The 19,831-nt window shown below is 37.4% G+C and overlaps 2 protein-coding genes across 3 annotated transcripts in view; one reads left to right on the top strand and one right to left on the bottom strand.

Annotated features, from left to right (window-relative positions):
• Positions 1-1,235: 1,235 nt before the first annotated feature.
• On the bottom strand, positions 1,236-2,241 carry LOC147511016 (uncharacterized). Its single transcript, XM_086598329.1, has 3 exons — positions 2,038-2,241; positions 1,740-1,917; positions 1,236-1,606 (listed from the first exon to the last, which is right to left on the bottom strand). The coding sequence occupies exons 1-3, from the start codon at positions 2,239-2,241 to the stop codon at positions 1,236-1,238; spliced, it is 753 nt and encodes a 250-aa protein (XP_086454455.1).
• Positions 2,242-5,503: 3,262 nt separating this feature from the next.
• Positions 5,504-19,831, top strand: part of LOC147511015 (zinc finger FYVE domain protein) — a 54,708-nt gene continuing 40,380 nt past the window's right edge. The window contains exons 1-7 of one of the 2 annotated variants that reach the window (XM_086602864.1): positions 5,504-6,456; positions 9,862-10,006; positions 11,463-11,738; positions 12,447-12,614; positions 12,740-12,955; positions 16,582-16,676; positions 17,669-17,843. In XM_086602864.1, coding sequence (XP_086458990.1) covers positions 5,570-6,456; positions 9,862-10,006; positions 11,463-11,738; positions 12,447-12,614; positions 12,740-12,955; positions 16,582-16,676; positions 17,669-17,843 — 1,962 coding nt within the window. In that variant the 5' untranslated portion in view covers positions 5,504-5,569. The other variant, XM_086602866.1, reaches the window with a different exon arrangement.

The following is a 19,831-nucleotide window of genomic DNA, read 5'->3' as shown; positions in this document are numbered from 1 at the left end:
GGAGCCATTGGACTCATCCTAAGCATCCCATCAGTATTCTTCTCCCCACCTCTCAGTGGCGATTCAAAAGTTCATAAAGAAATGTTTTATTTTTTACCACTGTGGGCGGCCCAACCAACAGAGAAAATGTTTTTTTTTTCCACAACTAGGGGTTAAGGAGACCCCAACCTTTTATTAATGACAAAATCTCAAGTACAACCTTCCTTCTTTATCCCCCTTGATCAATTCACTAAGTTTTTTATCCATGGGGAGGAGAAAGTACATGCATTGGTTACTACATTCTATACTATGAGTACTACAATTACTACTAACTCTTGACAGGTAATCCGCAACTTGATTTCCTTCTCTGAACACATGTTGGAATTTAACCTCTGCAAATCTTGCTTGTGCACACCCAATCTGAGCCACCAGGTTCTTACAATACCAAGGTGGAGCTTCCCTCTTTTCCAAGATCTGTATCACCCTCAGTGAGTTAGACTGCACTACCATCTCCTTTATGTTCATTTTTTCCACTCCTTCAATGCTCCTGATGTAAGATTAACTGTCTTGTGGAGTTTTCGCAGAATGCCATGAGAACCTCTCCATTTTGATCCCTTAAAACCCCTCCATAGCCTGCTTTACCCTGCTGCAATGATCCATCCGTGTTAAGGACAAGAATGTCGGGTTCGGGTTTTCACAATTTGACCCAATTGGTCCTCCGGCGGTAATGCGTAACACCAATTCCTAGCCTAGTCAAAATAGTTCGCACTGCGACATCATCCTTCACTACTTCCAGCGATTTCCCCAAATACAATTTCATATTGTTCAAAGCCTTCATGCTCACTAAATCAGCACTGAGGAACCGCTGCCTCTTGAGCCTCCAATTCCTCTCATTCCATATAGCTTGCACTGCAGCACAGGTTAGCGTTCTCAACACTTCAAAGGCTATGGATTTTGGTCTGCAAATACACAAGATGTAATACCATTCTGCATGGGAATTCCGAACTCTTCCTGGTAACCCCATCGCCTCTTTAAAACTGCTCCACACCAGTTTCAAATAAGAACACTCGAAGAACAAATGCGCCGAACTTTCCTCATGTAAATCACAGAGGCAGCATCGCGAATACCCAATCACTTTCTTCGCCATGAGTCTGTTCTGGGTTGGTAGCGATCTAGAAAACAGCTGCCATACGGTGAATGAATGCTTCGGCATCGACATCTTTCCCCATACAATCTTGTACCATTTTACTTTACTTCTAACATTCTTCAAGACCGGCATAGGCAGAGGACACAGAAAATAGCCCTGAACTTGATGGTGTCCAAATGACTTGGTCTTCCAAGGTGTACAAGTTAATCTCTGTGTTCATGATCAGCCTCTTCACCTCACATTCAGGTAGATCAATGATACTCCTTGCCCACTCTCCATTTATAATCACCGAACTGACCAGCGCATCCATTGGAACTACATCAGCCAGAAGTGCCCTTGCATCAGGGTCCAAGATGAGTGGGCCTGCACACCATGGGTCATGCCAAAAACTCGTCCCATTACCATTCGCTATGTTGTATCTGACATACTTCCAGGCATTCTCTCTATCCTTTAGGATCCCTCGCCACACCCATGAGCATTCTGCAGAACTTTCATGGTCCAAAAATGCTTCTTCTTTATGTGATTCTCGCAAGCCCACTTAACCCATACACAATCAGTTTTTTGGGCCAATTTCACCACTAATCCACAATATATATGCAGCTTGATTCCAAACCCAGTGGATCCACCAAACCAAGACCGCCTTGCTCTTTGTCAAGTCTGAGAGTAGCATGGCTCGCATGGTGCATATTTTTCGCCATACTCAATCCTGCCCGCCAGATGAATCTGTTACACAGTTTAGCTACTTTATCCAGTACTGCTCTCGGGAGAACAAATGTTGTTGCCCAATAATTCTGAAAGGATGAAAGCACTGACATCACAAGTTGCACTCTGCCCGCCCTGTTCAACTCCTTGTTTTTCTAGTTTGAGATTCTTCCGGTAATCTTCTCTATGAGTGGCAAGCATTCTTTTACCCCTAATCTTGTAGCCGTGAGTGGCAGCCCCAAGTAAGTGACTGGTGGGGTTACAAGAGAGATGTTCATGGCTTCTGCTAATGCTAGCCCTTTCGCTTCAGTCATACTTCCAGTTAGAAGAGTTGTCTTTGCATTACTAAGCTTTAGTCTTGTAGCTTCAGCGAAAGAATGCAAGATATCCTTAACAGCCATAATAGAGTCCATGTTACCTTTACAGAACATGAGCACCTCATCAGCAAAACATAAGTGAGATATCTCCAGCTTTTTGCACTTTGAGTGGGCTGAAATTTTCGAGACTGCAGCCCTTGAAGGAGTAGCGCACTCAGAATCTCCATGACTAGCACGAACAGATAAGGAGACACAGGGTCTCCCTTTCTTAAGCCTCGCTTCCCTTGAAAATAACCTTCAGGAGACCCATTTACCATCACCGAGAAGTACGGCAAAGTATAGCACATCTGAAGCCATTCTATGAATAAGGGTGGGAACTTGAACTTGTGTAGAATTGCTTCTATTGCTACCCAAAAGCGAGTCATAAGCTTTTCGAATGTCGGCTTTTATTGCACATCTTTTATGCCGATTCTTCCTTGAATACCCACGCAGCAGTTCATGGGCCATCAAAAGATTGTCCTGAATCGATTGTCCAGGAATAAAAGTAGATTGAGGACTTGATACCAAAGATGAAATGCAACCTTTCATTATGTTAGTCAACACTTTTGATACACATTTATAAACAATGTTGCAACATGCGATAGGTCGAAAGGAAGCAATATGCGAGGCATTTTTCATCTTTGGGATAAGACATAGAAAAGTAGAGTTTATACCTCCTAGGATCTGCTTATGGCTGAAAATATGCTGAATAGCTCTAATGAAATCATCGCCAATAATATCCCAGCTTTTTTTGAAAAAGAAAGCGTTGAAACCATCCGGACCTGGTGCCTTGTTGTCTCCCATCGCAAACAGTGCGTCTTTGATCTCCAGGTCACTAATAAGGGAAATTAATAGCTGACGTGTACCATGTTCTACCTCAGTAACATGGACACCATTCAGAAACTCGGTGTCACAATAAGTTGTTGACGACACCCCAAGTAACTCTCTATAGTACTTCAGAAAAGCTTCAGCCATTGGTTCTTTACCTTCCCTTCTGGTTCCTTGCGCATCTGTGATACTCCACACCCTATTTTTGATCTGTTTTTCCTTCAAAGCATTGAAGAAAAATGCATTACATTTATCCCCGAAGCTTAACCAATCAATATCTGTTTTATAGTACCACTCAGCTTCCTCCAGCTTGAGTAGGTGACACAGCTTCTCCTTCATAGCAAACTCTTGTACACTAAGAATAAGGTCGAGCGGCTTACTGTTCAGTTTTTCTTGAATCGCTTCCAGTTCACTTCTTGTTTCAGCCACCCTTTTCTGAGTATCATTCCTGACCGATCGTGCCCACCCTTTCAACACACCTTTTAAACTTTTGAGTTTACTTGTTAGCATGAATGGTGGACTCCCATGATCATCGATTTCCCAACAAGCTCTAACAGTAGGCACAAAATCTTGACTCATTGTCCACATATTACTGAATTAGAAAGGAGTGTTTCTTCTAAAAGTTTCCAAAAAACTCAGAATCAACGGGCAATGATCAGAGAGCCCTTGGGTTAATATCTCCACCTTTGTTGCTACTGGAATGGACGTCCAAGGCGCATTAATAAGACACCGATCAATCTTTGACCACTTTCTTATTTTATCCTCACCGCTGTTCCATGTGTAAAAGCATCCAGTTTCTGCGTGATCAAACAGCCCTACTGTATTTAGACAATTCGCAAAATGGAGAGTCTCTCTTGGGTGAACAGCCCTATCTCCCACTCTTTCGTGTGAAAACAGTACATTGTTAAAGTCTCCTATCACACACCACGCACCTTGAGTTCCGGCACTTATCATCTTCAGCTCATCCCACAAAATGAGTCTCTCATGACTCTTATTACTAGCATAAACAATGGTAAGGAAAAAGGAGAACCCATGCTATAGGCTCTGGACCTTGCAGTGTAAGAACTGGGACCCTTCCACCTCTTTATGTACATCCAAACTACTCGTATCCCATGCGATCCATATACGGCCATGTTCATCATTCGCATAATTATGTATGCATTCCCATGAGGGGCAAACCATATCGGCAATAGTGAGGTGTTTTTTCATTTTCACTTTTGTTTCCAACAAACCCATGCAACTAATCTTCTTCTCCACAATAAACTTATTTAAGTTTTTCGCTTTCATGTGATCATTCAACCCTCTTATATTCCAACTACACACCCTAATCATTGATGAGGAATTGGTTTAGTGTCCTCGTCTCTTCCCACGCCCTTTCGGCCGTCCCTTTCCTCTCTTCCCCGATGTTGTCTGCTGTTCTGAGTTTCATTTTTTCTGGGCTCTTGTTTGGACTGCTCTATTCTCTGGTGCTACTCTGACCGGGACAGGAGTGGACTGCATGTCATTGAACAGCTCAGGTTCAGCATCCGAGAGGTCGTCCTCCTCCATATCAGCCAATTCCTCAAAGATGTTTCTCTCAGCAGTAAACACTCCAGTTTTAGGATGTATAGTATAGGTCTGCCTTGCTGTAGAGGGGATTGCACTACCGTCAACATTAGCTCATCAGCGGCATCCTCTTGCCCTTGAAAGTTACATTCAACTCTACCAGGAGATACTAGTTGAATACTATTTTGAGTACCTTGCTGACCTTCTGCATTTGGACACTGATAGCTTGAATCACTCTGTTCCTGTTCACCATCGCTTTCAATCTCTCAAGCATCGGTTAAGCCTCTCAACGTTTCCAGCAACCACAAGGGGAAGAGATGCTTCTCCTTCTGCCAGCTGCTCACCCCGATTTACTCCCTCTTGTTCCCTATATTCATCCCTCTCTGTTGCCATCTGTTGACTTTCTTCTCTGTGTTCACTTATTCCGCTCTGTCCATTTTGCTTTCGTATCCACACCCTACTTGTCCCTCCACCATCATTCAACTGTCCATCCCTTCGTGACCCCGACCTCGTTGCCCGACTACCACATTGCTGAGTAGTGTGCCCAAATCGATTACACCTTTCGCAGGACTGAGGCTTCCATGGATACTCCAAAGGTATATCAATTTCGTGATCCCCAACCTTGATATTTATGTTATCCTTATACTCGTGGTTAACTGGAAATTCAATACAAAATCGAGCAAACATCAACCTTTTCCGCTTGGCAGTAGCATCGTCCATAAACTTTGGTGTTCTGCCAACCAAACTCGCCAAAAATGTTACCTTCATTTAAAACAGACGGGGAAAGACATCATATTGCCATTGCTGATGATGGCTATCCAAAGTATCCATGCACCCTATTGGGCTCAGATTCTTAAACCGGTTCAATTGTTTCCCGAAAAGCCCAACTACAAAAAAGGCCCATTTTTATACATTCTCTCACATTCATTTCATCATTCCTTATAAAACATCAAATTCGAGACCGATCCACAAATATTTACGCGGGCAAAGAAAAAAAAAAAAGTGATCCTGAATGGAGAACAATAAAGAAATCTCATTACTCACAAAAGTAACAACAAATCATTTATTCTTAACTCAATTCGAAGCATTCAGAGCTTCATTACTCACTTTACATAAACGTGGAAACCCTAAATTAGCTTTATCAATATTACAAACTGTTGTTTCATTAGGTGGAAAAATAAACAATCTTGTTTTCTCAGATTCTTGTTCTTCACCTGCTTTACTCACTTGGTTATCGTCTTTACTTTTACTAGAATTCAATAATAATAATGACAATGAGTCAGTGATTTGGAATTTGGATTCTGATTTGTTTAAATTGAAAGTTGAGTTTTTACTTTTTATTCAATTGGTTGTTTCTAAGGTTGAGTGTAGAGTTGATTTGGATAGTTTAGGGAAAGAAGATGTGGAGAGTGATTTTGAGTGTAGAGTTGAAGATTTGGTTGATTTGAAAGGGAAGGAATGTGAGTTTGTTGATTTTGTTAGTGTTTTGGATAAGGTTTCTGAGTTAGGGTTAAGGAGATTGAGGAGAGATATTATTGTCGAGAGCGGTGATGGTTTGGAAGAGGAATTTGTTGGGATTGGAGATGAGGAGATTAAGTGTTTGACGAAATTGTTTTTGGAACAATCGGATGTTTTTGATGCGGTGTGTTTTAATATTCAGAAACAAGTTGGTTGCTTTGATGGGGAGGAATCTGGGTTGGCAATTACTGTACATGTTGAGGAAAAGAGGAGGGTGGAGGCGGAAGAGGAAGTTAGGATACTTAAGTTGATACGGAGGAATGTTCAGTTAGCTCATTTGGATGCTTTGAAGGAACTTGTGAAGGAGAATGATGTGAAGGGAGCGGTTTCTCATATTCGGTTTCTTCATTTGGATTATGGAGTGTTGGAGACTGAGTATCGGTAAGTTCACTATTCTTACTATATTTCTCATTGTGATTGAATTGGTTCTATTGTTTATGGATGATTAGGTGGAATCTTCTAATTGATAGCATTTGCAGTTGTAAACTTAAATATTATCACATGTAGGAATCAAACCAAAGTGTAGCTAGTTGATTTATCAAATTGCGTCCATTTGGTTGGACTGGCAAGTTAACTTTATGGTTGATTTGGTGAGTTGTACTACTTGATGGCATAGCCCAATAAGCAACTTGAGTATAAATAAATTTAGAAATAAAACTGAAATACAGTTGCGCTGTATATTACTTCCATTGGTGTCTTGTGGGAGATAGTCTTGTGCATGAAATTCAGTATAAAAGAGTTGTTCCTTACAGTGGTATAGGAGTCACCTCTGGTTTTAGAAAGCCCAGTGTGGATAAAAGCTCACTAGAAAATCTGGACCGTCTTTCTTGTGCTTCTTACGGAAACATTACACAAGGGTGACCTTCTCACCCAACTCAGTTTACTTTCATCCCACCATTCCAATTCCCATACAGTCAAGAGTGCTTCTTGGATGCTCTGGGGGTTTTGGAAGTTGTAATCAACACTTTGCATCAACATCACCATGTACTTTGCAAGTTTGACATGTCCAAAAAATTCTACAAGATTTATGGTTGGATTACTTTTTGAAATACAACTTTTTTTGTTTTTTTTTTTTTTTTGTAGATGACTGACTTCGTTTGACCACCACCTTTTATTTAGTCATCACTTCCCCGCCATGATTCCTTAGTTGAAGTCCGTAACCACACCTGCTAATTTAAACTGCTCCATCCTTGTTAAGCTTGTTATAAGCTGTCATTTGTGGAAGTCATGAGCATAAGATATAGCTTTTTGCTTGATAGGATAAAAATGTTAATTGACTTGTAATAGTGCACAATAAAAACAAAAGTCTGAAACCCTTAAGATATATAAGTGCCTGTCCAATCCCCTGGCTTCACAATTACAAAGTTATAAAACCTAAATCCAGAACATTAGGCAAATAAGTAATGAACAAATCAAATTGACTTGGAACACAATATTGTGATTAGTTTTCAGCTGTTGAGGAGACGAGTGAAGATTGAGCATTTTGTCTTGGGCCATTTAGTATTCACTGTGTTGTATACTTGTATTTAGATGAAGAGAATTGCTTCAAGAGATAACTCTGAAAAAGAGAAATTGTTGAGAGAGAACTGTTGAGATGGGAATAGAGCTAAGTTACATTGACACAAATACGTGTGTTACGGACACGGCGAAATATTGAAAATTGAGGTATACCACATACAATGTGTCCGTGTCGTGTCCAGATGGACACATGAATACATATCTGACACAAATTATTTTTAAAATATGGCATGTCCATGTAACATAGGAATAGAGAGGAGCCTAGCCGGATTTTGTTGCATTTTCCTTGTTAAGAGATGCTATGTAAGACTAGGGGTGTGTTTCGGTTGGATCGGATCAGAATATGGATTTTCGGTTTCGGATTTTTCAGAATCTGATATGTTGTGCCGAATCCGATCCGATCCGGTTTTTTCGGAATTTTCAAAATTTGGAATTCGGAAAAAATAAGAAAATTCGGAAATCGGATAAAAATCGGAAGTTATTGAAAATTCAAATATCTTAATATTAAATCTATTTTATAACTTGTACAATCTATCTAACAAAATAGGGAGGAGTGAGAGGACAGATTCCACGTCATAAGGTGAGACGTGGTCGACACACACCCTAACCATAGCCACTCAAAACTCATGGAGGGTGAATTAAAAAGCTTTTATAGGGTGAGTTAAACAGTTTTTCTCACCTCACCCACCCCCACACAAAAAAGTTAACATTGGACAAAAGTTTTATGGGTTGAATATTTTATGGGCTTGGAACCATGAGCATGGGCTCAATTAAAAAAAAAAATTGTAATAGTGGGGGTAGGCATCAAAAAAATCAGCCAAAAATTTCGGGTTTATAAACCGTTGGGCCTCCAAATTTGATATATGGTATCGCCTGATTAATCGGGTGACCCAATTAATGTTATGGGCTTATGGATAATGGATAATGGGCAATGGCGCCTCATACTGCGGACGAAGTTGTTTCGCCAAGACGAGACATACACTTTGCTTACCGGCCGGGTTATGACGAAGTTGTTTTGTGCCGGCGCGGTTGGCCTTTTACCGAAGACACGCTCGGCTTTCGCACGCCAGACGCTTTTACCGAAGGCATAACGAGTTGTCGGGGTAGCACGGCAGGCGCGTTGAGGTCTCACGGGTCGTAGGCACGGGCATACCCTAGTAAATACTAATTCTAGGGTTTTTAGTTTATTTGTACTATATATTGATTAATGCAAGTTAATCTACTGTAAATGAGCAAAAAATAAGTGGGGTTATATTAAAACAATTCTAATTATCTTAGAAACAATTCTAATTATATTAGAATTTTAGATATATTGTATGTAATTCTAAATAATAATTCGGCAAAATCGGATCGGATATGCATCGGCGGATTCCGATCGGAAAAAAATCAGAAAATCGGAATTTTAGAAATCATCCGATCCGAATTTAAATCGGCTTTTCGGAAATCGGACTAGTAATATTAATGCCAAATCCGATTTTTTTTAGAATTGGAATTTGGAAAAATTGGAATTTCGGGAAAAAGTGGCACCCATGTAAGCCCAATCTTGACCATTAGATACAGTAATCGGAGGGTGAGTAAAATCAATAGAATCATATGTTCAATAGGGTAAGTACACCATTCCTTTCCCTTCGATTTTGGTGGCCTTCCTTCTACAATGTTTGAGTATATTACACCATTCTGTATTAGTTCCTTTAACCACCTCGCTTCATCCCCCATCCTATTTCATTCCCGACGAAACTTTCCTGCTATAAGGGCAACCTAAATACAAAACTTCAATGTTCCCTGTGGTAGATGACAATACTAGTGCTATTTTCTTTCATATTAGTTTCTTTTTTTGACTAATGTGTAGTTTGTGGTAAAAGTATATGATATGGTAATTCGAAAGTGAATTGGAATTATTTCAGTTGTGATATATATTAGAGTAAGAACTGCACTTTGACCCTAATACAAATTTTATTATGTACCATACCATTATCTATATGTTTTTATGCATTAGTTTTCTTAATTGAAGCGGTTTGAGAAAGTTCGAAGTAGGATGTAAGCAAAACTTTTTTTTCTACAAAGTTGTGGGTAAATTGGCATGGTTTGTTTTTTTTTTTTAAGATTTTATTTGAGTTGGATGGAATCTTTGTGAGATATTAGATGGTTAATTTTTCTTGACATTACAAATGTAGATATGTTGTTCTCATTATACAGTTTGATTTTTTATTTAGTTGTGTTTCGTATCTTTACCATTTTATTAGTTTTGTCTGTGTCTTGAATCTCCAGGATGGCTTTGCAAGATCTCACTAAGAAGATTTGGTTGGCGAGAGATGGTTTTGGAGACACTTGGATTATAGTACGAGAACAAATGATGTCAATCTATGGAGAAGCTCTTTCTTCGAACTGCACACAACTTGTACAAATGATTCAGGTTATAAAAGCATTTTTGAACCGCATCTCATTGTCATTATTTTAACTTTATCAAGTTTTTAAGTTATATTTTTGGTATTAGCACTTGTGAAGAATTGTGTTAGAAGCCTTAGAGTGTGAAGCATTGTTAGGAATTTAAATTAATCTTATTAATAGACTAAATTAACCCTAGTTAAACTACCAGCACACAGCTCTTGTTGGAAATAGTTGCGGCAAACGTGTCGATCCCACTGACTAAGTATGCAACTTGGACAATTGAGTTTTAAAATACTAAACTAATTCAACCGAGATTTTTGAGATTAAAATCACTACTACTAAGTCCTGACTAATTTCTACGAAAACAATTAAAATCGGAATAAAATATAAATGGAGAAATCATACAAAGGCATTTGAATCATACAAATCATACAATCGTAGTTTATTCAATATAAGATTCTCTTTTTATTGCAAGTAGCACAAGGGCTCGAAAATATGATCGTGAAGTTTTTAAAAATTAGTTTGATTGAATTTCGGCAAAACAAGTATAAACCCCTAGAAAAAGTCGTCTGTCTAAAGCACAACTTCTCACAGATTAAGTTAAACATTAGTACCAATGCTTTGCTATCGAAAGGAAAATATCAAAATAATGAATCCTATTAACTAGTCAAGACATGAATTAAACATGCAAGATAAAATCACTGAAGTAATTCTACCAATATCTGAAATTATTCATTACTCGAATCAAGAGAGCATTAAATTGAATACACTACGACAATCAACCCAAATCTAGGGCTTCTTCTAAGCCCTAGCTTAAAACTTAGTTACACATGATGGTGGAAACAAAATTAAAGTAAAGGATAGAAGAACTCATGTCTACAATGAAGTACGGCTTAGTCTTCATCTTCTTGCTACAATTTTCGTCCTCCAATTAGCTTGCTAAAGCTGGAAAGAGTGCCTATCTGCCACCTAATTGGAGATCCAAGGAGACTTTTAACTCATCGGAGTCGAGTTCTTCATGTGGGGGAGTATGGTGTGATTTAGGGTTCTCGCCATTAATTTGGTTCTGTATATGTTTCTATGTCATTAGGGGGTATTAGAATTGAGTCTCTATGTTCTATGTGATTTAGGGTTCTCGCCATTAACTTTTTTGAGCTTATTTTAGTATAAGGGTATTTTGGGGTTATTTTAATTCCGAATTTATAGTGTTCTAATTGATTTAGAACTATTTAAAGGGTTGTAGGCTTGGCCAATTTAGTTTTTGGATTGAATAGAATATTGGTTTTATTGAGAATTTTGCAATTGCGATTGCTTCATAGACCCTATCCCATAAATGTGTATGTTGATCCAGTCATTTATACAGATCAAGTAGTATACTTACTGGATTCTTTTCCTGTTGTGTGTGATTTTAAACACTTTTAATTGATTTAAACCTATGTGTTTTATTTGAAAAGTTCTTATTGACTTTTACTACTTCGCAGGTTATTCAGGATGAAATGATAAATGAAGAAATTCAGATGTTTAGAGATTCTGATGCTAACTGGATCCCACCTTTAGAACGTCTGCAGCATTACTTCATAGAAGTCAGGCGTGCTATGAATTTGGAGTCCGGGAATTCATACCTGCGCAACGCATTTAATTCTTGCAGAAGAGAGATGTACCACTATGCTCGTGTTTCTGGAGTACATATGTTCGATTCTGTTATGGATGGTGCTCTCGCTGCTGTCAAGAGGGAACAGTTTGAGGAAGCTAGCAATGTATGTGCTTGGGTTTATGATAAATTTGACTTAGCTAACCCTTAGCACATAGCTACTCCTTTAAAGAGAATGCTTTTGTGGATATTCATGTTTGGAAATCTATGGAATCTTCTGTCGGGGAGTCCCAAAAAGCATTAGGATGTATGTTTTCATTCCTCTTGCGTTTATATATTACGTATCTGGATCAGCACTAGCCACTAGGATGTACATTTTTACTTATGGAAGGCGTGTGTTGCCTGTGATCATGATGTATTGCAATTGCCACAAAATGGCTGGGATGGCAACTTAAAGAGATACGTGCAAATACCTTTTAAACTGATGTCTCTTTTCTAGCCTCATCTTTGTCCATATTGAAAAAAAAAAGCTTGTGAGCTTACTAACTGTTATATAGTTGTGTGTGTGTGTGTGGTGGTGTGTGTGTTTCCGGACAATTTGTAACTGCAGGGTAAAACATTAAATTATATAGCTTCAAGTGTGTACTGGTGTTTTAATCTTAAATTGACAATAAACTAATAAAGCGGTTGCTTTGCTGCTAGAAAGAGGAATGCCATTCCTTGATATAATTTGCATGTTTGTTCTGTGTTTGCTATGTAATGCATTTATAATCCTAGTTTTAAAAAAGCAAAAACACATCCCTTGGCTGAAGCTTGTTAATAATGGCATGTGCATTTTCTATAATCTAACTTGTGTGGTCTCTTTTATTGACAGGTGCTTTCATTGTATCCTCTTCTTCAACCACTGTTAGCTGTCATGGGTTGGGATCTACTGTCTGGTAAGACAGTTCCGAGGAAAAAAATGATGCAGCTATTGTGGACTAGCAAATCACAGGTTCTAAGGTTGGAAGAATACAGTTTCTACGGAAAGCAGTCAGATGAGGTCATTCTTCTTTTGTTGACTTCCATATTAATGCGCAATGTTGTTTTTGTTTATTGCCTTAGTTATAAAGATATAAATGTTTTTGAGATAAGCTGTTGATGATGATAGGTTATTGATTTTGACAGATGTCTTGTGTGGAGCATCTGTGTGATACTTTATGCTATCACCTGGATCTTTCTTCTTTTGTCGCCCATGTCAATTCTGGTCTTTCATGGGATTCAAAATCCTCAATATTGTTATCTGTAAAAGAACAGCATGCAGATAAAAGTGATGATTCTCATTCTGATCCTTTTGTTGAAAATTTTGTGCTGGAACGACTCGCTGTTCAGACCCCTATCCGGGTAAGCATATGCCTCTAATTTTATGACTTTTTAGGACTTCATGTACTTAAAAATTGGATATTTTTAACTGTAAATTCTATCAGCGGGATAGTTAAATATTGGAAACGTTTATAATGTAATAATCCTGACTATGGGTCGAACCATGCCATTTCTTGCTATAATTGGATCAGGTGGTAGGATGATCCCAATTAAAATCACTCTTTCCAGTCCCTATATGCTTAGACTCAGTTCGTTACGGTGCCTACTAGGTTTGCTAAGGCCATGGAAACCATTATGTGAGGTTATCTTTGGGAATTGAAGGGGATACTCACCACTGCCACATGATTTCTTAGGATATGGTTTGTATGTTGCAGAAACTTGGAGGTCTTGGGTTTCAAAGTTTGTGGATTTGGCAATGATGAAGTTGGCCTGTGGAAAGATGTTATTATAGATCAGTATGGTGTTGATAACCTAGTAGGGGAGATCAAGGAGCTTCTATCTGATTGGGCATGTCTACATTATTGTTTACGGGTGTAAGATTTGTTGATTTCATGTGCAATTGGAATGAGATAGTGAGATGAGAGCTCTAGCAAGGTGTATTGGGGGAGTGTGAAACTGGTCGAGTAGCTCCTTGCTACTTGGTCCCAAAACACATAGTAATCTTGACTATCAGTATTGTAAATACAAAATGAATTTTACTTTACCAATCAGAGAAAAAAAAAAGGAAGGAAAAATAACCAAATAGGGTAACGAGGCAGCAAACTTTTTTTTTGGTCAATTACGGTAACCAAGTTATAGGATTGGTCAATAAGGGTAATCGGTCAACTTGCCATCCAAATTCGCCGTTATCTATTATTAATAATAAAAAAATCAATAAAAAAATCTTTATTTAAAAAAAATCTTTAAAAAGTTTTTTTTATTAATTTTTTTTAAAATATATTCTTTTACAAAATATATTATTTTTAAAATATCAATAAAACAATTTATCCAAAAAAAGCGTATTCTTATATAAAGAATATACATTTTTCATTCCTTTTTTAAAGGATACATTTTTTTAAAGAATATTTTTTTGGATAAATATTTATTTTTTCAAAGTATATATATATATATACAGTTCTTCTCTAAAAAGTAGCTACTTAAGTTAACTTAAAATAAGTACGAAAACTTCATCTAGAAATTGAATTCAACCCTAATTTTTTGTGGTTATGAAACACTCATCATAAAGATTATCCCCACAAAATTTTAACTCATTTGGAAACCTCTAACATAAATAAAAATTGTTGTTATCTTTAAAAAGAAATCTAATAGTTTAGAAATATCGAGTTTTTGTAATCATTTTTTGCCAATGTTAGAGGTTTCCAAATGAGCTAAAATTTTGTGGAGATTATCTTAATGTTGAGTATATGATATCTACTAAAAATTAGGGTTGAATTCATTTTCTAGGTAAAATTTTACTTACGTACTTATTTTAAGTTAACTTAAGTAGCTACTTTTTAGAGAATTACTATATATATATATATATATTTCTTTATTTTAAGAATATATTTTTTTAAAAGAAAATATTTTTTTATATTTTTTGATAAATGTTTATTTTTATTGATTTTTTTTTGGATTAATAATAGATAACGGAGAATTTGGGATGGTAGGTTAACAGATTACCCTTATTGACCAATCCTATAAGTTGGTTACCCTAATTGATGAAAAAAAAAGTTCGTTGCCTCAATTGAATTTTAGGGGTTAGTTCGTTACCCTATTTGGTATTGGTATAATGTGTCAACAATACCTATGTCTGCTCACTTTGGAGTGGCATAATGATTTTTTGAGGAGCTCATTGCTAGGGAGGTCAGCAACAAGGTGTGTGATGGTGGAATTTTCTCATTTTGGGTGGATAAATGGTGCTTAGGCAGACCACTCAACACGGCATATGGTGATTTATATGCTATCTACTGCAACAAGGGGGGTACTGTTCAACAACATATTGTATGGAGGGTTGGTTAACAATCTCGGGGGCCTAAAGTCTTAATGAGATTTTCTCAGAGTGAACTTACGTGGCTCTGTGAATTCTTTGATGTGAAATCATTTGATTGCTAACCATGGCAGTAGTGAGGAGCAGGACGGTACAGAGTGGAACAGGGATAGGTCTGTAGGAAAAACTAAAGAGTGGGGATATTCTTTAGAAATCCACCAATTGAGAGGGTTAACTTTTTATTTTTTGTTAATAATTTTATTAGGTTTTCAGTTTGGTCAACCTTACATTCCTTTCTTGCTACAAGTATATTTGGATAAGCTTACCTTTTGTCGATTAAAAGAAGGCTGTAAGGTTGTAAATGCCCAAAATTTTCTTGCCTGAAAATTAGTGACTCGTATCTCACACCCAAAAATATCTCACTTGAAAGTTATTAAATTAGAGAAGCGTGGATGGTGGGAAGAGGAAAAGAAAGGAGGCTTGACGGATGACTAGTATGACAACTTGGAAGAGGATGAGCATGGCGAGGAAAGATGATATGTTAGATCTCGAATATTGCAGTTGGGAGCAGGGACGGTTATTACTTTGGATTGGAGGAAAGAAGTTGAGGTCGTGTGGATGTCAGAAGCCGGTGGACTGTTATGGGCTGTTTGTTTCACCTTGGTGGTCGTTTTTAGATTATTCTTTTGCTTCTGTTTTTTTGCCTTTTTTTTCCCCAAAACCTGTTTTGGGTTCCTATTCTCTCTGGGGTACATAGGTGTACATGGGCTTGGGGTTTTGGTCGTTGAACTATAGCTGTTACCATAATGTTCAAGATTGCTGAAATCTCGATATATATCGTGTAGATATTTTCTATTATATCGCCGATATATCAATAAATATCAAATTTGATATTTACCAATATAACATCTTCATGATCTGGATATATCAACTCATTTTGTATTCATAAAGGAAAAAATTCAAAAAATTTAAAAATGTTCAATCTGATCCCCTTATCCCCCACCCAATCATCAACAACCCAGCAACCCATATTTTTTCAATTTTTCAACAAAACACAACAATAGTGATGAACCTATGAAATTCTTCATTCTATCAGCCAAAAGGCTTGTATAAGATGAGGGCTTCAAAAAATGATTCATTTTACATTCAAAATGATCTAGTGACCAATTTCTCAAATTTTGGGAGAATATAATAAGCAATGAGGAAGGTTGTCGATAGTTTTCTATGGGTTACTAATGTTCTTGCTGTTCGTGTAGTAGTTCTATTATATGATTTATACCAATATAACAGCCATTTTGATTCCCATTTGATTCCTTTCGAACTAAATTCCAAAAGATCTTGCTTACAGGGGAGAGGTTTTGGCAACACCAATCCCAAATGATATATGTCAAGGACACCATAACGTGTTTAACCATTAGCCAATATACATAATTTGTATTTTTATTTGTAATTTTTGTGTTAGTCGCTTTGTGTCGAACATTTGTAGTTACATTTTTTACTTATCAAAGTACGAAATTGCTTATATATGTGATGGTTTTGGTTCAAATCTTGTGGCATGAATAGCATCTTGTAGCAAACTGTCCTACTTCAAAAATAAATTAAGATATCACTCCAAACGTTTTGACATATGCTTACTAGTGACCTTCTTGTGTCAAGTTTTGACTGAATAAATTTCCTGCAGGTCTTGTTTGATGTAGTCCCAGGCATAAAATTTCAAGATGCTATAGAGCTAATTAGCATGCAGCCTATAGCTTCTACAGAAGCAGCTTGGAAGAGGTGCGGTTGCATATATGCTTCACTTTCTAGCCATTTTTCGGGTACTAATGTTTCCAAATTTGACATTCCACTTATGCGTTTTCAACTAAGTTACTGGGATGGAAGTACAAGTGTACAACATGATTTGAAAAGTAGAAGTCATTATTTCTTTATATTATTTGTTTGCATCTGTATGTCCAAGTTGGTGTTTTTTCTTTGGTTAAAAGTTGTAGTCCCCAATTTATTAGATATATGTTAACTTCTTATTTAATAATTATATCAATGGAAATAGAAAGTCCGAGATGGAGATGGAAACACGGGGAATCTGTGTGTTTACAGTCAAATCCATTTACTTGTTATTAGTATCTTGTGTTCGTCAGTAGCATAATTTTTGGTTCAAATTTTGAAAATTCACTAAGATTGGTTTCGGAGATTGGGGTTGGGTTGGGTTGGGGTCACACTGTGGAGGAGAATGGTTGTTTGAGTAGATAATTTGGGCTGCACACTGAGGGACATTTTGCAGCCGTGTCACAGTGAAGTGGTAATTTATGACTAGTCTTCTGGTTAGAGTAGACATTACAGAATACATATAATCAGTAAAATTAGCTTATTAGACCATGTTGTGATGCAGAGATTATTCAGTGGGTTATTGATTAATTTGAATTAGTCAAAAGTAAGCTGCTTCGGCTCTTTTTTTTTTTTGTTTTATTTTCTTGTATTTGTATGCTTTTTGTACTTGGGGTATACTAGCCTTTAGGCAGGGTAGGGTGGGCCTTATGCTCCTGGAAACTTAGCTTTGAGTAGTTTTTGGGTGTTGATGTAATATTCTATATTATATCAATACAATTCCTTTAATTAGAAGAAAAAAAGGTAGGCGCTTTGGACCCACATAATCTGTTTGCAGGAAGGGCTTTTGTTCTCCCACTTCATCTTTGTTGTGCATGTGTATGCACTGTTCTTATTTTTTTTTTTTTTTTCCTTAACGTTTCTGTTCTATGCATGTATCTCTGTAGGATACAGGATATTGAACTCATGCACATGCGATATGCTTTGGAGTCAGCTGTTCTTGCTATAGGAGCGATGGAAAGGAGTGTGACCAATGATAGTCAAGGCCAATATCATATGCCATTAAGCTACTTGAAAGACTTAAAGAACCATTTAGAGGCTATTGGAAATATTCCACGCAAGGTCAGTGGCATGTTACTTGCACTCTTTGGTATATCATTAAAGATACGAGGCTGTTTATGTTTTCATTCTTTTTAACTTGTAGAAGGTATTTATTTTGATATAATTTGGTTGCCACTTAACTCAAGTCTACCTAGTCAGCAAGCAACCCTAAGTTCTCTTACACACCTGATCTCCCACCCCTTACCGAAAAGAAAAGAAAAAAGAAGGGCCCAAAGAAAAGGAAAATACAACAAAAGTGAAATGGAAAACAGGGAAAACACAAAACAGCAAGCAGAAGACGGCTAGATCAGTACGAAATGCACCCAACACCCCCTGCCTCTACCACTGTACCACTAACTCCTTGCCCTAGACCTCCTCCTCCCAGCTCACATCATCTTCTGCGCAACTAAATGTAAGGTGATTGTCCTAGTCATCGTTGTGGTGGTCCCCTAACACCTTCCATCCTTCTGCAGTACCTTTATGCTCCCCCTTTCTTCTACTCTCGATGTCCTGCATCATACCTCGAATCCTGTCCCCTGTCCCCTCTCCTTAGTGCATTCCTGCCCCCAGTGTCTCTCCAAAGCTAGCAGGTTTTCCAGATGACGCCCTTTCTACACCTTTCTCCCTGCTCACCACTCTTCTGTCCATATCCATACTCTCCAACTTTTCTCACCACCTCAATTTCTTCAAACATTTTATTTTTTGATGCTTTTATAATCATCCGTCCATCTCGATGCTTTTATCTTAATAGCATCTTTTGTTGTTTCATTTCTGACAGAAAGACCAATTTGCTCCGTTTATTGACTCGTGTCAAATTTTGTTACTTATTGCAGTCTCTTTCTCAAAGGAACATGCTTCTCACTGTGAACGCAGCTGAAGTACACAAATGCATGCACACACACACACTTGGATTGTGAATTGTAGGTATGCATGTTAGTTAATGTATAGTGTGAAACTTATACATTATAGGAGAACAATAGAAAATGAAGAAGTTTATTTTGGCATGAGTGTAATAATGCAGCAAACTCATATATTGGCCAGTTTTGTTATCCCTCTGTACCTACACTGTAGTGATTTCGTTGAGAAGAAGTCCAGGGTCCTAGATGCTGTAGTACTAATTCATGTATGATGTTATTGTAGAAGCTTAACCATCCATTATTTATTCGAAAAGAAATCAGGTAAGCTACTATGAAGTTATCAACAAAGGAAAATGATCATTGTTAATTTTGTTCATTGTGTGATGCATCCGGGGTATTTTCTGCTCATATCCTAGTACATCGTCTCTATTCGTAATTGTAATTTCATAACCGAACTGACATTGGTAATTTCTTAGTGACGAAATTGCCTTCCACTCTTTCTCTGAATTTAGTATAAAATTGGAAAAAAAACATGAAATTTCTAGCTAAACCATAACCCTTTCTCATGGCATAAGTAGCTTTTGTAATTGTAAACAAAAATGTCATCAACAATAACAAAGTTAAAAGAACCACAGACGTGTCTTTTTCGAAACCTTTGTGAAACACTAAAATCGTCTTCTTCAAAACCCTATCTTTTCACAATTTTCAAACACCCCAAATTTCATTAGTATTTCCATAATTCCATCAATATTATAATTATCAATGTAGGTGAAAGAGGATCACCTTGCCACAGCCTCGGAGTGCTTTAAATAAAAATGCCGGGTGACTCATTATCATAATAGAGATCTTACGGAATAGAATTCGTTCTTCTCCATTCTATACGAATCAAAACAGACACACATACATGAACAAAACAAATTGACATTACAGCTTGCATGAGTTCAAGTAATTGGCTATTTTCCTGGATTTGTGGACTCAAGTGTCAGTTTGAACTGTGTATCATTTCATTGAAGAAGTATGTCTTTTGAAATTTTCATTGCATTGATGTTGTTAGTAGTCAAATATGTTAAATCGACATGGTTGGGACATGGCCTGGACGCAAGTATGCCTTGCATTGAGGAATGGTCATTTTGATAAGTGCGTCTATGTTAG

The sequence above is a fragment of the Coptis chinensis genome, chromosome 3 (assembly GCF_015680905.1).
Source record: "Coptis chinensis isolate HL-2020 chromosome 3, ASM1568090v1, whole genome shotgun sequence".
Lineage (NCBI taxonomy): Eukaryota > Viridiplantae > Streptophyta > Magnoliopsida > Ranunculales > Ranunculaceae > Coptis > Coptis chinensis.
Note: the sequence above shows the minus strand (reverse complement) of the source record. Positions and strands in the feature narration are given on the sequence as shown.

Coding starts and splice junctions, on each gene's coding strand:
- LOC147511016 (XM_086598329.1), bottom strand. CDS start 2,241: ATGGACTCTATTATGGCTGTTAAGGATATCTTGCATTCTTTCGCTGAA. Junction 1,918..2,037: donor TCACGGCTACAAGATTAGGG/GTAAAAGAATGC, acceptor TCATCCTTTCAG/AATTATTGGGCAACAACATT. Junction 1,607..1,739: donor TGGTTTGGTGGATCCACTGG/GTTTGGAATCAA, acceptor AAAGTTCTGCAG/AATGCTCATGGGTGTGGCGA.